General features: G+C 38.7%; 1 protein-coding gene across 4 annotated transcripts in view; it reads right to left on the bottom strand.

Moving 5' to 3' along the window:
• The window catches only part of PPIG (peptidylprolyl isomerase G), a 51,827-nt gene that overhangs the window by 33,393 nt on the left and 2,766 nt on the right, over positions 1-15,668 (bottom strand). For 2 of the 4 annotated variants that reach the window (XM_023189681.1, XM_023189683.2), the window contains exons 2-7: positions 5,014-5,066; positions 4,606-4,682; positions 4,446-4,520; positions 2,913-3,020; positions 1,919-1,963; positions 321-408 (exon numbers count right to left, since the gene is read on the bottom strand). In XM_023189681.1, the coding sequence (XP_023045449.1) occupies positions 321-408; positions 1,919-1,963; positions 2,913-3,020; positions 4,446-4,520; positions 4,606-4,666 (377 nt within the window). In that variant the 5' untranslated portion in view covers positions 4,667-4,682; positions 5,014-5,066. Of the gene's footprint in view, positions 1-320; positions 409-1,918; positions 1,964-2,912; positions 3,021-4,445; positions 4,521-4,605; positions 4,758-5,013; positions 5,067-15,668 lie in introns of all 4 variants that reach the window. The other 2 variants (XM_023189680.1, XM_023189682.2) reach the window with 1 other exon arrangement.

The following is a 15,668-nucleotide window of genomic DNA, read 5'->3' as shown; positions in this document are numbered from 1 at the left end:
CGGAGTCTCACTCTGTCACCCAGGCCAGAGTGCAGCCGCGCGATCTTGGCTCACTGCAAGCTCCGCCTCCCGGGTTCACGCCATTCTCCTGCCTCAGCCTCCCGAGTAACTGGGACTACAGGCACCCGCCACCACGCCCAGCTAATTTTTTCGTATTTTTAGTAGAGACGGGGTTTCACTGTTTTAGCCAGGATGGTCTCGATCTCCTGACCTTGTGATCCACCCACCTCGGCCTCCCAAAGTGCTAGGATTACAGACATGAGTCACCGTGCCCAGCCCAAAAATGGGATGTTTTAAATGATCAGATAATAAATACTTACATGAAAAACTGTGAACCATTTGTATCCTTCCCTCTGTTGGCCATTGATAAGAGAAATTCTTTGTTGTGTTTAACAGCGAAACTCTCGTCTATAGAGAAGTAAAGTTTTCAGTTACATTATAGGTGTAACCTCCAAAAAAAATTCATTTTCACTTCTATTTATATCTGATGTATTCTTTAGACAACAAAGTTAGGTTATGAAAGAAGAGAATCAAATATGAATCAATTTCCCCTCTCATCTTTTTTTTTTTGAGAGGGTGTCTCACTGTGTCACTCAGCCTAGAGTGCAGTGGTGCAATCTCAGCTCACTGTAAGCTTCACCTCCCGGGTTCACGCCATTCTCCTGCCTCAGCCTTCTGAGTAGCTGGGACTACAGGTGCCCACCATCACTAATTTTTGTATTTTTAGTAGAGACGGGGTTTTACCATATTAGCTAGATGGTCTCGATCTCCTGACCTCGTGATCCGCCCACCTTGGCCTCCCAAAGTGCTGGGATTACAGGCATGAGCCACCAAGACCAGCCTCCCCTCTCATCTTTGTAGATTCAAATATTATTAATTTTCTATTCTTTGCTTATAAAACCCAAATACTATCTCAATTCCCTTCTTTTCCATTTATATTTGTCCTTCACATTTTTGGAAAAGATAATACCACTTTATTTAAATTAAAAAAATGAAACTATCTTTAAAAAAGCAAGAAACAGTTGAGCACAGTGGTTTGTGGCTGTAGTCCTAGCTACTCAGGAGGCTGAAGCAGGACGATCACTGGAGCTCAGGAGCTTGAACCTAAAGTGCACTAGGATCACACCCATGAAAAGCCACTGCACTCCAGCCTGGGCAACACAGTGAGATCCCATCTCTTAAAAAAAAAACTAAGAGAGTCCAGATTAGATTCTTTTACATTTCAATAGTTTCGTTTCTGAGCACAAAGAGGCACACAGAGTATTATTCAGTCTGGACTCATTAACTTAACCTCTGTCATAGCATCACTTATGCCATAGCAAAAGGAGGAACCTGTTTTCCAAACTTGGGTTAGAATATTAAGAACAAATCATGTAGAATTTTAAATAAAATTTCACTAAATGTCAAAACTGAAAGATGAAAAATATTAAATTATTTCCACATTAAATATGCTTATAGTTTTCCAAATGGTCTTCACATCAACAAAAAAATTCTAGCAAGAAAACTTAAATTTTTGGAAAAGATACAATTAAATTTTAGAGTATCAAAGATATTTTTTAAAATTTTCATAGAAAAAATGACCTAAAAATTTGGATGTTGTTAGTAAGAAATATTGCTGAATCTCCTTTAATAAAAGTTAAGATTGATCTATGGAAGTTCCTATTCTAGTACTAAAATTCTAAGAATTAAGTACAGATCATTGAAACCCTTTCAAATCATATGTTGTAAAAATGTCCCAAGAAGGAAAAAACCCCATCTCTACAAAAAGCAATTTTTTACCAGAAAATTAACTTTCAGATTAGTTGAAGGCAGCTAGACATTAGTATACACTTTAATGAATAATGTTATTGATTCCATAGAATAAAATAGAATAAAAGAGAAAACATTTAAAACATAATATAAATGTAAACATTTTTACCTTCAAAAAATCCTCCATAGATAGATTCTCCTCCTCGTCCATTTCCTAAAAATGAAAAACATACTCTTTTAACTCTCAAGATAACAAGCGCCTCAAAGGTGATACCTAAACAAAATACTTCTTAAAAAGTAGATTTTTAAATAATTTTGAATTAACAATATTTAAAGATTGCAGAAAATCATAAAAGATATTACTGTCAATAATGACAAGATCCCAAATTTCTCTTTCCCCTATGCTATGATAATAAGAATGTGACAAAGACTATTTTTATTTAAAAAAAGAACTTTCAGATTCTAATTATGATTATGTAGGTCTTGCAACAGGTTAACATTTGTTCAAAGTGTTTTCAAAGTAGTTTTGATATTTTTACAATAAAAAAGTAAAAATGTTATTGTAGTAAGGATTACCACTTGTGACAAAATCAAACACATACACTTGACAGATTACTGAGATGAATGCAGTGTTTTGTTTTGTATCCAGAAGACTATTTCTGAAATTAATTCATCTGTCAAAGGCAAAATTATTTTTTATAAGCTTTCGGTTTTTTTTTTTCTGAGACAGAGTCTTGCTCTGTCGCTCAGGCTGGAGTGCAGTGGCACGATCTCGGCTCACCGCAATCTCTGCCTTTCGGGTTCAAGCAATCCTCCTGCCTCAGCCTCCCGAGTAGCTGGGACTACAGGCACACGCCATCATGCAAATTTTTGTATTTTTAGGAGAGGCAGGGTTTCACCATGTTGTCCAGGCTGGTCTTGAACTACTGACCTCGTGATTCGCCCGCCTTGGCCTCCTAAAGTGCTGGGATTATAGGCATGAGCCACCATGCTCAGCCTATGAGCTTCCTTCTTTTACATATTTCTATGAGTACTTCTAATTGACCAAAGATTAAATGGAGTGAGTGTGACAAGAACATTGGACTATAACTTCTAGGGACTTGTCTAACTTTGAGATCTGTGATATTTAACAGAAAATAATACATGATTTTTCCAACTCTCACCTTCACTGAAGTCACCACCTTGAACCATAAAATCCTTGACAACTCTGTGAAAGAGACAACTCTTATAATGTAATGGTTTCTGAGTTGATTTCCCGGTCCCCTTTTCACCTATAGAGATAAAAAATTAGGACATTTAATAGAAAGGAAATCAAAGGAGTATGAAAGCAAAATAAATGTAAATATGCCTCTCTTGAACCTTATAGACTAAAAAAAATCATATTTTCATAAAAAATATTCATTTAAAAAATCACCTATGTATTTCTGGAGAATGTAGAAATCAATCTCAAATAATATACTATTAAAACTAATATTTGTTTTCGGATTTTTTTTTGAGACAGAGTCTAGCTCTGTTACCTAGGCTACAGTGCGGTGGCACTATCTTGGCTCACTACAACCTCCGCCTCCTGGGTTCAAGTGATTCTCCTGCCTCAGCCTCCCGAGTGGCTGGGATTACAGGCGCCTGCCACCACACCTGGCTCATTTTTTTTAGTAGAGACGGAATTTCACCACGTTGGCCAGGCTGGTCTCCAAGTCCTGACCTCAAGTGATTCGCCCACCTCGGCCTCCCAAACTGCTGGGATTACAGGCATGAGCCACCGCGCCTGGCCTCTATTTTTTCAATTGAGACAGGGTCTCTCTTGTTGCTCAGGCTGGAGTGCAGTGGAGTGATCTTGGCTCACTGCCACCTCGACCTCCTGGGCAATTCTCCCACCTCAGCCTTCAGAGTAGCTGGGACTACAGGCACACACCACCATGCTCGGCTGATTTTTTGTATTTATTTTATTTTTTTGAGACGGAGTTTCATTCTTGTTGCTCAGGCTGGAGAGAAATGGCACGATCTCGACTCACTGCAACCTCCACCTAGGGATCAAGTGATTCTCCTGCCTCAACCTCCCGAGTGGCTGGGATTACAGACACCCACTATCACACCTGCTATTTTGTATTTTTAGTAGAGATGGGGTTTCACTATGTTTGCCGGGCTGGTCTCAAGCTCCTGACATCAGGTGATCTGCCCGCCTTGGCCTTCCAAAGTGCTGGGATTATAGGTGTGAGTCACCACGCCTGGCCAATTTTTTGTATTTTTAGTAGAGACGGGGTTTCACCATGTTAGCCAGGATTGTCTTGAACTCCTGACCTCAAGTGATCCACCCACCTCGGCCTCCCAAAGTGCTGGGATTACAGATGTGAGCCACCATGCCCAGTCACACCATGCCCAGTCATAATATTTCTAAGAATTACTTTCATGCCCTAGTCACTGCTGTGTAATCTTCATGTTAAGAGAAAAGAAATAATATGCATGGAGAAATCTAAAATAGAGTAAATAAAAAATTAAAGCAAGCTATGCCAGGTATGGAAGCTCACACCTGTATCCCAGCTGAGGAAGCTTATGTGTAAGGATTGATGAGCCCAGGAGTTCTAGTCCAGTTGGACAACGTTCCAAGATCCTGTCTCTTAAAAAAAAGAAAAAAAAAAAAAAAAGCAAACCACAGTCAACTGAGACTACTATTAGGGCAGTTGAAAATGTGAACAAACCTGTACAAAGACAACGAAAGTTCTCGCATGTTTTGGGGCACACATCAGAAAATAATTCAAAGACAACTCTTCCAGCTGAAAAAGAAGGTAGTTGGTTTAAACTTCTTTACTAATTTAAAATATTAAACACCCACTTATAAATGTTAACTAATATTCTTACCAGGTTGATTGTTAATGGCAATGTCAAAAAAACATCGAGGACGCTGAACCTTTATTCCCATGGCTCCAATACTTAATCTATGAGTAAATTACAGTTTCAGACAAGCAGACTAAAATAGCAAAGATCTTTCACAAATTTCTGGAAAAAAAATTCTGTGAAACAAAATTAGAAATATAGTTTGAATTTATTTTGATATTTATTTCTATGAGGTAAATCACATGGATTATTAGTGCTTTCTTTTTAGAGATTAGATGGCATTTTGTGAAGCAACTAGAAAAGACTTGAAAGTTAAGCCTTAACCATTATTACGTAATCAACTTTCTATTTATCAACCAGAATATAGATTAATAGCCCAAACAGAAAATTGTATTCACTCTGTATGATTAGTGAACTCAATAAGCAGATTACCTTCAAATGAAGAAAAGACCAAAAAAAACCAAGGACAACTGATCCCTGTGCTCCTAGAAAACAAAAATGAGAGTTCTGATTAAAATGTGAGATTTTTAAGAAGCAAAATCATACAAGAAGAAAAAGTGGGGTATTTTAACGACAGTATGGTATTTTCAAATAGTATATGTGGTAGATTTACATTTTGAGTAAAAGCACAACATTCAATTTTACATGAGGGTACTTTCTGATTATGAGCAACAGCCTTTACTAATATGCTAGTATAGACACAAAAAATACCAAAGAGATATTCTGTGTAACAGCTTTATTTCCATAACAGAAAGCTATTATTTAACAGATATTATTTTGATAAGGCATTTATTTTAAGGATTTAAAAAGCTGAATTGTAATACTTGGTGGAAGATGATAGGGTAAGGTAAAGTATAGAAGAAACAAAGGCAGTAAGTGTAAATAGTATCCAAAATTATGGACTCTAAAAATGACAGTTTCATATGCTATGTATGCCATGTTACACTTCAATAAAAATTTACTTTATTAAAAATAATTAATATATCTAAGACAAAACTCTTTATTCTTCTACCTCCATTCCCTTGAATACTCAGTAAACATTATCATTGCTCAAGCCAACTGCTGAGGCTGAAAACCTGGGGGTCATCTTTGGTTCTACTTTCCCTCACACCTCATTATCCAAACCATTAGGAAGGTAATTTGGCTCTAGCTTCAAAAATTATCCCAAAAGTTCTCATTACCTTTACCATTATCATTTCTTATCTAGGCTACTCCAACAGCCTCCTAACTGGTTTCTCTTATTTTACTCCTAATTCTACACTGCCTCTTCTCCACAAAATAGCCAGAGTAGAATGATTCTTTTAAAACACAAATCTTATCATATCATTCCCCTGCCTAAAACTGTCTTACTATTCATCTGAAAAGTTTTAGCATGGATTTTAAGGCTCTAGACCCGCACTGCTCAATAAAAACATGAGCCACCCAGGTAAATTAAAATTTTTCAGTAGCCACATTTTGACAAATAAAAACAGGCTAATTGTAATATATTCTATTTAACTCAGTATGTACAGATTGAATATCCTTTAGAGGAAATGCTTGGAACCAGAGTGTTTTAGATTTTTTTTTGAATTTTGGAATATTTGCATACACGAGATATCCTGGGGATGGGACACAGTTTAAACACAAAATTCATTTATATTTCAAACATACCATACCTTATACACATAGCCTGAATTGTATGTGTAATTTTATACAATTTAAATAATAATTTTGTGCTTGAAACAAAGTTTGTATTAAGTACTTATGTGTGAAATTTTCAATTCTGATGCTCAAAAAGTTTCCTTTTTTTTTTTGTTTTGAGACGGAGTCTCGCTCTGTCGCCCAGGCTGGAGTGCAGTGGCCGGATCTCAGTTCACTGCAAGCTCTGCCTCCCGGGTTTACACCATTCTCCTGCCTCAGCCTCCCCAGTAGCTGGGACTACAGGTGCCCGCCACTTCACCCGGCTAGTTTTTTGTATTTTTTAGTAGAGACGGGGTTTCATCGGGTTAGCCAGGATGGTCTCGATCTCCTGACCTCGTGATCCGCCTGTCTTGGCCTCCCAAACTGCTGGGATTACAGGCTTGAGCCACCGCGCCCGGCCCCAAAGTTTCCATTTTTGGACTTCAGATTTTCAGATTAGTGATGTCCAAACTATTACCTGTATGTCCAAACTATTACCACTTCAGAATATAATAAACAAAAATGTTACTGAGATTTTTTTTTTTTTTTGGTACAAGTCTTTGGAAATCCATTGTATATTTTATCCTTGAAGCATATCTCAATTCAGACTAGCCACATTTCAAGTGCTCAAAAAGCACATGTGGCTTGTGACTACTGTAATTTCAATTATATGGCTCTAAATATTTTAGCTCCTGTTCACCTCTAGGCATTTTCCTCAACTTCATTTCCTAACATCTTCTAATATTTTCCTCAACTTTATTTCAGCTACATTGGTATCCTGCTGAGTTACCCCCCACTCCCCACCTCCAACATCCCACAGCCTACTCTTTCATCAGGTCCTTTACATTTGCTGTTCCCTCCACCTGGAATGCTCTCAAACCATCTTCACATCATTCATCCCCTTGTTGCTCAGGAATCACCTTCTCATAGAGGCCCATTCCTAGTCTACTGTATTCAAGAAAGGAGCTCTCATCCTCCTAACACTTTATATCCTCTTATTCTGCTTTTTCTTCCAAGCATTTCTTGCTAATTGGTATTCAATTTTTATATCCATCTTCTCTCACTAGAATTCAAGTTCCATGATGTGATAAATCTGAATTTTCAGTCTTACTCCCTTCTCAATTCTTAGTGCTCAAACAGTGCTTGGCATATGACAAGAAATCAATATTTATTAAATGAATGAACAAATGTGAGAGGACAGGCATAAGTGAGAATGCAAAATTGTAGTAACAACAAAAATACGGAAACACTCAAAATATCTTACAATAGGAGAGAAACTGAACAAATTATGGTATAAAATGCTATTTAATACTATATGGCAGTTTCATTGTAACACAGGCCAAGAAAGCTACTGTTTAGTTCAAAAGAAACAAAAAAGTAAATTGTACGTAAGTACTATATGGCAGTTTCATTGTAACACAGGCCAAGAAAGCTACTGTTTAGTTCAAAAGAAACAAAAAAGTAAATTGTACGTAAGTATTTCCTTTTTTTTTTTTTTTTTTTTTTTTGAGACGGAGTCTCGCTCTGTCGCCCCGGCTGGCCAGTTCTCAGCTCACTACAAGCTCCGCCTCCCGGGTTTATGCCATTCTCCTGCCTCAGCCTCCGAGTAGCTGGGACTACAGGCGCCCGCCACCTCGCCCGGCTAGTTTTTTGTATTGTTTAGTAGAGACGGGGTTTCACCGTGTTAGCCAGGATGGTCTCGATCTCCTGACCTCGTGATCCGCCCGTCTCGGCCTCCCAAAGTGCTGGGATTACAGGCTTGAGCCTCCGCGCCCGGCCCAAGTATTTCCTTTAACATCATAAAATAATACCCTATTTCTACAGAGAGAGATCTTGAGAATACTATATATACCAAACTCCTCACAGAATCTCTGCAAAAGGGACTGAGTCTAGGAATGGAAGTCACTGGGGGCCTTCAGCTTTATGTATAAGGTTTGAATTTTTGCAATAAGAATATGTCCATGTATTAGTTTTTCAACTTAAAATTGATAACCTAAATCTGAAAACCCCAAATCTGAAATTTTTTGAGTGCCAAAAAGACACCCAAAGGAAATGCTCATTGGAGCACTTTGGATTTTCAGAATTGGAAGGTTCAACTGGTAAGTATATTGCAAACATTCCAAAATCTGAAAAAATCAGAAATCAGCAATAATATGGTCCAAAGCATTTTGGATAAGAGGTACTCAACTAGTGCTGCTGTTTAATATTTAAAGAGCTCAGGAGGCTGGGAGCAGTGGCTCACACCTGTTAATCCCAGCACTTTGGGAGGCTAATGCAGGCAGATTGCTTCAAGTCCAGCAGTTCGAGATCAGCCTGGGCAACATGGCGAAACCCTGTCTCCACAAAAAATACAAAAATCAGCCAGGCATGGTGGCACACGTCCGTAGTTCCAGCTACTGGAGACGCTCAGGTGGGAGGATCACTTGAGCCAGGGAGGCGGAGGTTGCAGTCAGCCAAGATTAAGCCACTGTACTCCAGCTGGGTGACACAGTGAGATCCCGTTTCAAAAAAAAAAATGATTTTTTTTCCCCTCACAAAATGTGTACCTCCTCCATAAAATAGAAACTAAGAAAAGTACTTGCGAATATTTACCTGAACCCTGGATATTAAATAGCTTTTTAGATTCACTAATGAAGTAAATAATGGAGATAAACAGATCTGAACTTATGAAAAAAATTATTTCTATTTGTCTATGTAAAATTAAAAAGAAAAAAATTGGGGAAAATACATTGTTATAGTTGCTGAGAATATTAATTTTCTTACTGTATAACAGTGCTTAGCAATGGGGGCACTAGGGCGATTCATTGAATAGGGCTATCCAACTCACTGCAGAACCTTAGGCAACCCTTGCCCTATTAAATATCAGTCACTGTGACAACCAAAACCTTTCACTGTCCATCTATCAAATTAAAATTCAAAGGACACCTAAGAGTATATGAGCAGAGAATTCACAAAAAGTGAAATAACAAAAAAACATAAAAGGCACCAGCAATTTTGTTAAGCAACTTGGCATTACAAACCAAGAATCTTGAATATATTCATATTCATTGTACCTTTTAACATTTTACTAATTCTATGTACTGGAATATCTGTAAAGGCAACCATTTAAAATAAAATAGTACTTGGGTTTTTTTTTTTTTTAAATAACAGTAAGCACAAACAACTTAAATGTCTAACACAATAGTTAAGTATGGACTGTCTAAGAAAATAAGCTTTTTAAAACATAAAAAAATTGCTAAATGCCACATGAAAAAAGGTAATTGTACAGTAGTAAGAATTACTTAAAAAATACCCCATGAAATGAAATACTATCTATGAGAAATCATAATCTTACATATTAAAACTACAAAGGTAACATTTTTTCACCAATTGGATTGACAAAAATAAAAAATGTTGACCTTATTCATTGTTACTGCTGGTGAAGGGATAAACTGAATTACTTGATTGCCAATTTGACAACAAACATCCATATTACAAACGCATTTAATACTCTCTGACTCAGTAATTCCACTTCTAGGAATTTACTTTATGTACATCCTTACACATTTGCAAAATAAGATATGTGCAAGGTTATTCAATGTACCATCATTTGTAGTAGTAAAAGGCTGTAAACCCAAATGTCCATCAAGGATAGGTTATATAAATATAAGCCTATATTTATATAAATATTTATAATTTAATGTATATATAATTTATGATATATAACACAAACTAATTTAATAAATATAAATCAGGTATACCATTGTATACCTGTAGAATGTACAAAGCTATTAAAAAGAAAGAGCAATCTGTTTATGTACGGCTGTCTCCAAGATAGGGAGAACTATTTCCTAAAATCTGTACATGTTAACTTATTTTATTAAATGAAAAATAAAAGGCCAGATGCAGTGGCTCACACTTTAGAAGGCTGAGACAGGTGGATTGCTTGAGTCCAGGAGTTCGAGACCAGCCTGGGCAACATGGCAAAACCCTGCCTCTACAAAAAATACAAAAATTAGCCGAGCATGGTGCCTGTAGTCCCAGCTACCTGGGAGGCTGAGGCAGGAGGATCATTTGGGCCCAGGATGCAGAGGTTGCAGTGAGATGAGATTATGCCATGGCACTCTAGGTTGGGCAACAGAGTGGGATCCTGTATCCAAAAAAAAAAAAGTTGCCCAGGCATGGTGGCTCAGGCTTATAATCACAGCACTTAGGAAACCTGAGGCAGGAAGACTGAAACACAAGCCTGGGAAACACAGGGAGAACTTTGTTTCTACTTAAAACAAACAAACAAGCAAGGTACAGAAGTGTATATGATATTACTGTCTTTGTATGTTTTTAAAAAAAGAGATGGTTGGGTGCGGTGGCTCAAGCCTGTAATCCCAGCACTTTGGGAGGCCGAGACGGGCGGATCACGAGGTCAGGAGATCAAGACCATCCTAGCTAACACAGTGAAACCCTGTCTCTACTAAAAACTACAAAAAAAACTAGCTGGGCGAGATGGCAGGCACCTCTAGTCCCAGCTACTCGGGAGGCTGAGGCAGGAGAATGGCGTGAGCCCGGGAGGCGGAGCTTGCAGTGAGCTGAGATCCGGCCACTGCATCCCAGCCTGGGTGACAGAGCGAGACTCCGTCTCAAAAAACAAAAAAAACAAAAAAAAAAACACCGTATCTGGCACTGTGCCCCATTTCTATACAGCAATCAGCATAGCCTGCTCCCAATAGATGACATATATATGTTCTAGTTTGACCTAGTTCTAGCTATTGCTTATTAGCTGTTAGAATTTATTGTCTACTTGACCTCATGTACTTACCTCACCTGCCTGACTCCTTCAGAAATTTAAGTATAATATACTGAATCTATTTTTTTATAATGAAACTACATCTTATTAATAAGATAAGCAATAAAGCTAATAAGCTCACTGAAAAAATCATACAAAACGCACAAAATTCTAAAACTTAGCTATAGCTTTTAATACTTATATTGTTTTTTCTATGCAGGTGATTAAATGTTATTTTTAATATTTATCAACAATATAGTCACTTTTGTATTTCAATAATAAGGTAATACAATTTAAAAATATCAGGAAGTGCTATCATTTATAAATTTCTGCAACAAATACATTTCACAAAAAATATCAGTAAGAGGTAATCAATTTATGTGTAAAAAAAAGCGTATTCTTGTAGTTTCATACATAAAATATTTTCCATATTAATCCTAAAATAACATGACTAAATGAGAGGACAAAAATATAGGCACTAACTATTAAAATATATAGTAGTGGACATGGCATTTTTAAGTAGGCACACAGTAACTTTATTATATTTACAAGTTATTTGGAGGTTTCACACATTATGAGGAAGTCAGCAGAGCACCGAGTTTCTAATCTAGAAAGAACAGAAAGTAAATTCTATTTTTAGAGACAGGGTCTCACTATGCCGCTCAGGCTGGAGTACAGTGGTATGATCACAGCTCACCGCAGTCTGGAGTGCAATGGCTTAAGCAATCCTCCTACCTCAGCCTCCCGTGTAGCTGGGACTACAGGCGTAAGCCACCACCTCCAGCTAATTTTTATAAATTTTTTGTAGATATATTGCCTAGTCTGAGTAAATTATTTTTAACTTTAAGATGCCAAGCAAGTCTCTGCCCCTTCCGATTCTCCTCACTGATTCCCACCACGTGTCCTTTAAGATGCAAATTAGCCAGATAATTAGTTAGCCAGAGTTCACTGTCTGGGAGCTTCACTCTGACTCTCTAAGGTTTTTTTTTTTGTCCTGAGACGGAGTCTCGCTCTGTCGCCCAGGCTAGAGTGCAGTGGATCGATCTCGGCTCACTGCAAGCTCCACCTCCCGGGTTCGCACCACTCTCCTGCCTCAGCCTCCCGAGTAGCTAGGACTACAGGCACCTGCCACTATGCCCAGCTAATTTTTTTTGTATTTTTAGTAGAGATGGGGTTTCACCATGTTAGCCAGGTGTTCTCCATCTCCTGACCTCGTGATCCGCCTGCCTTGGCCTCCCAAAGTACTGGGATTACAGGCATGAACCACCACGCCCGGCCCTGACTCTCTAAGGTTTAAATGATCCTCCCTTGTTAAATGTTACTCTCTTACAAACTCCAACAATTCCAAACCTTTGTATCTTCTACACCAAGCACAGGGATGTTATCAACTAGAAAGAATGTTAATTGAGACATGAACAGAACTAGACTCTATTATAATGCAGTGCCTATCCTCTTAAATGTACTGCTTGCTTCTTTTTTCTTTTCTTTTCTTTTTTTTTTTTTTGTTGTTGAGACAGAGTTTCGCTCTTGTTGCCCAGGCTGGAGTGCAATGGTGCAATCCATTCAGTGCAATGAAAATGCACTGTGTCAAAAACATTTGAGTATAATTACAAATGCCAAGTTGCTAATGAATAAAGCAAAAACACGCTAACATTCTGAGGTGAGTGTTAGGAAAGACAATTATGCTATTTCATATAGTGTCCTTTCCATTGATGATTCTGATGGACACAAATCACCCTGATGCAAACCACTGCACTGGTAACAACATGATTAACAGTGTACAGACACTTCTGAAATTCTTAAGTCATCTAGAAAACTTACAGAGATAACCCATAATGTTGCCTAATTCAGTGTTAAATAAGGATATTATGCACTTATTATATATATGATCTGAGAAACATAAAAATATAATACATCTATGTCAGTACCAAACTACAAAAGTAAATACTAAGTGGGAACTCACGGCTAATACTCTTAATGTTGTACTTGCAATTATCTAAGTTTTTTTTTTTTTGAGAGGGAGTTTCGTTCTTGTTGCCCAGGCTGAAGTGCAATGGCGCGATCTCGGCTCACTGCAACCTCTGCCTCCTGCATTCAAGCGACTCTCCTGCCTCAGCCTCCCGAGTAGCATGTGCCACCATGCCCAGCTAAATTTGTATTTTTAGCAGAGACAGGGTTTCTCCATGTTCATCAGTCTGGTCTTGAACTCCTGACCTCAGGAGATCCACCCACCTCGGCCTCCCAAAGTGTTAGGATTACAGGCATGAGCCACCGCACACAGCCTTATCTAAGTTCTTACAGTAATAAATTTACCAAAACCGAAAACAAAAAGGAAAAAAAATTTACCCCCACTGTTTTCAGAGATATATACACACAGTTCTAACCCCATTATTCAATCCAGTAATTCCTATGTAAAAAAATAAGAACATTTGGAGTTTCAAGGAACTCTAAGAGATAATCTGGTCCAATCTTCTGATTTTATAGATCAAGAACAAGAGGACAAAAGAGATGAAATGACTGGTTCAAGTTCACAAACAGAAAAAAGCAAAAGTTCTGATTTAGTACTTTCTACAATTTCACGGTAAAAACCAGTTTACTCACAAACATTCCACATAATGGCTTAATATTACTTTTCGCCATATAACCATGATTCAATGGTTTAATTATAAATAAACCTTAAGCTAAAATGTACACAACAACTAATAGGAGCTTAGTATATATACATGCACACACAAATACACTTCATTCATTTTTAAAATGAGTTAAGGAATCATTCATGTTTTTATTTTTATTTTTAATTTTTTGAGACGGAGTTTCGCTCTTGTTTCCCAGGCTGGAGTGCAATGGCGCAATCTCAGCTCACCGCAACCTCTACCTCCCGGGTTCAAGCAATTCTCCTGCCTCAGCCTCCCAAGTAGTTGGGATTACAGACATGCGCCACCAACGCCCGGTTAAGAAGGGGTTTCTCCATGTTGGTCAGGCTGGTCTGGAACTCCTGACCTCAGGTGATCCATCCGCCTCGGCCTCCCAAAGTGCTGGGATTACAGGTATGAACCGCCACATCTGGCCATCATTCATGTTTTCAAAATAATCATTTTAATATCAAAGATTGATTTTTATAAGTGTTATATAATCAAATTTCAATAAGTGTGTGATCATTTTAAGCCAACATTCTAAAACAAAGTTCAAAAGTTTTGTCTGCTGCTAGAAGTACAAACTCCCAAAAACAGCAGTTTTCTCTGAATACTGTCTGTAGTAAATTTCAAGATGCAAGTTTTGCCCTACAGAAATAAAAATACCCCAAGTTCATACGGTGACCACTTATGCATTAAAGCAGGGAAAATCACCAACACTTAAGCAATGTAAAAACTGAAGTTTAGTCCTAACATTAAAAGCAAAAAGGGCCAGGTGCGGTGGCTGACGTCTGTAATCCCAGCACTTTAAGAGGCCAAGGTGGGCAGATCACGAGGTCAGGAGTTTGGGCCTGACCAACATGGTGAAACACCCTCTCCATTAAAAATACAAAAATTAGCTGGGCTTGGTGGCACATGCCTGTAATCCCAGCTACTCAGGAGGCTAAGGCAGAAGAATCATTTGCAGCTAGGAGATGGAGGTTGCAATGAGCTGAGATCACGCCACTGCCCTCCAGTCTGGGCAAGAGAGTGAGACTCCATCTTAAAAAAAAAAAAAAAAAAAAAAAGCAAAAAGCAGGCTGGGCACAGTGGCTCACGCCTGTAATCCCAGCACTTTGGGAGGCCAAGGAGGACGAATCACTTGAGGTCAGGAATTTGAGACCAGTGTAGCCAACATTGTGAAACCCTGTCTCTACTAAAAATATAAAAATTACCCAGTGGTGGTGGGCGCCTGTAATCCCAGCTACTAGGGAGGCTGAGGCGCCAGAACACTTGAACTCAGGAGGTGGAGGTTGCAGTGAGCTGAGATCGTGCCACTGCACTCCAGCCTGGGCGACAGAGCAAGACTCTGTCTGAAAAATAAACAAATAAAAGCAAAAAACATGCAATGCCATAGTGCAACAGAAACACTTGCAACAAACTCTTCAGGTCACCTGCATTAATTATCTATGTGTTCCTTCATGACATCTTAGTACACTGGGATTCTAAAAATAGTATGCTATATTTATGTTTAAACACTCTACTTATAAACTAATAAGGAAAAAAGCCAAACTAAAAGGGGCAACTACTAAAGAATTAACCCCAGATAATGTCCTAATAGAAGTACTTTATTATGAATGGCTTCCACTCTCCCTTTGTATAAAGAGGATGCTGCCTCACAGAAAATCTAATTTAAGGCAAAATATCCAAAATATGCCGGCCGGGCGCGGTGCCTCAAGCCTGTAATCCCAGCACTTTGGGAGGCCAAGACGGGCGGATCACGAGGTCAGGAGATCGAGACCATCCTGGCTACTACGGTGAAACCCCGTCTCTACTAAAAAATACAAAAAACTAGTTGGGCGAGGTGGCGGGCGCCTGTAGTCCCAGCTACTCGGGAGGCTGAGGCAGGAGAATGGCGTAAACCCGGGGGGTGGAGCTTGCAGTGAGCTGAGATCCGGCCACTGCACTCCAGCCTGGGCGACAGAGCGAGACTCCCGGGGGGTGGAGCTTGCAGTGAGCTGAGATCCGGCCACTGCACTCCAGCCTGGGCGACAGAG

The sequence above is a fragment of the Piliocolobus tephrosceles genome, chromosome 11, assembly GCF_002776525.5.
Source record: "Piliocolobus tephrosceles isolate RC106 chromosome 11, ASM277652v3, whole genome shotgun sequence".
Classification (NCBI taxonomy): Eukaryota; Metazoa; Chordata; class Mammalia; order Primates; family Cercopithecidae; genus Piliocolobus; species Piliocolobus tephrosceles.
This window is presented reverse-complemented; position numbering and strand designations above follow the sequence as displayed.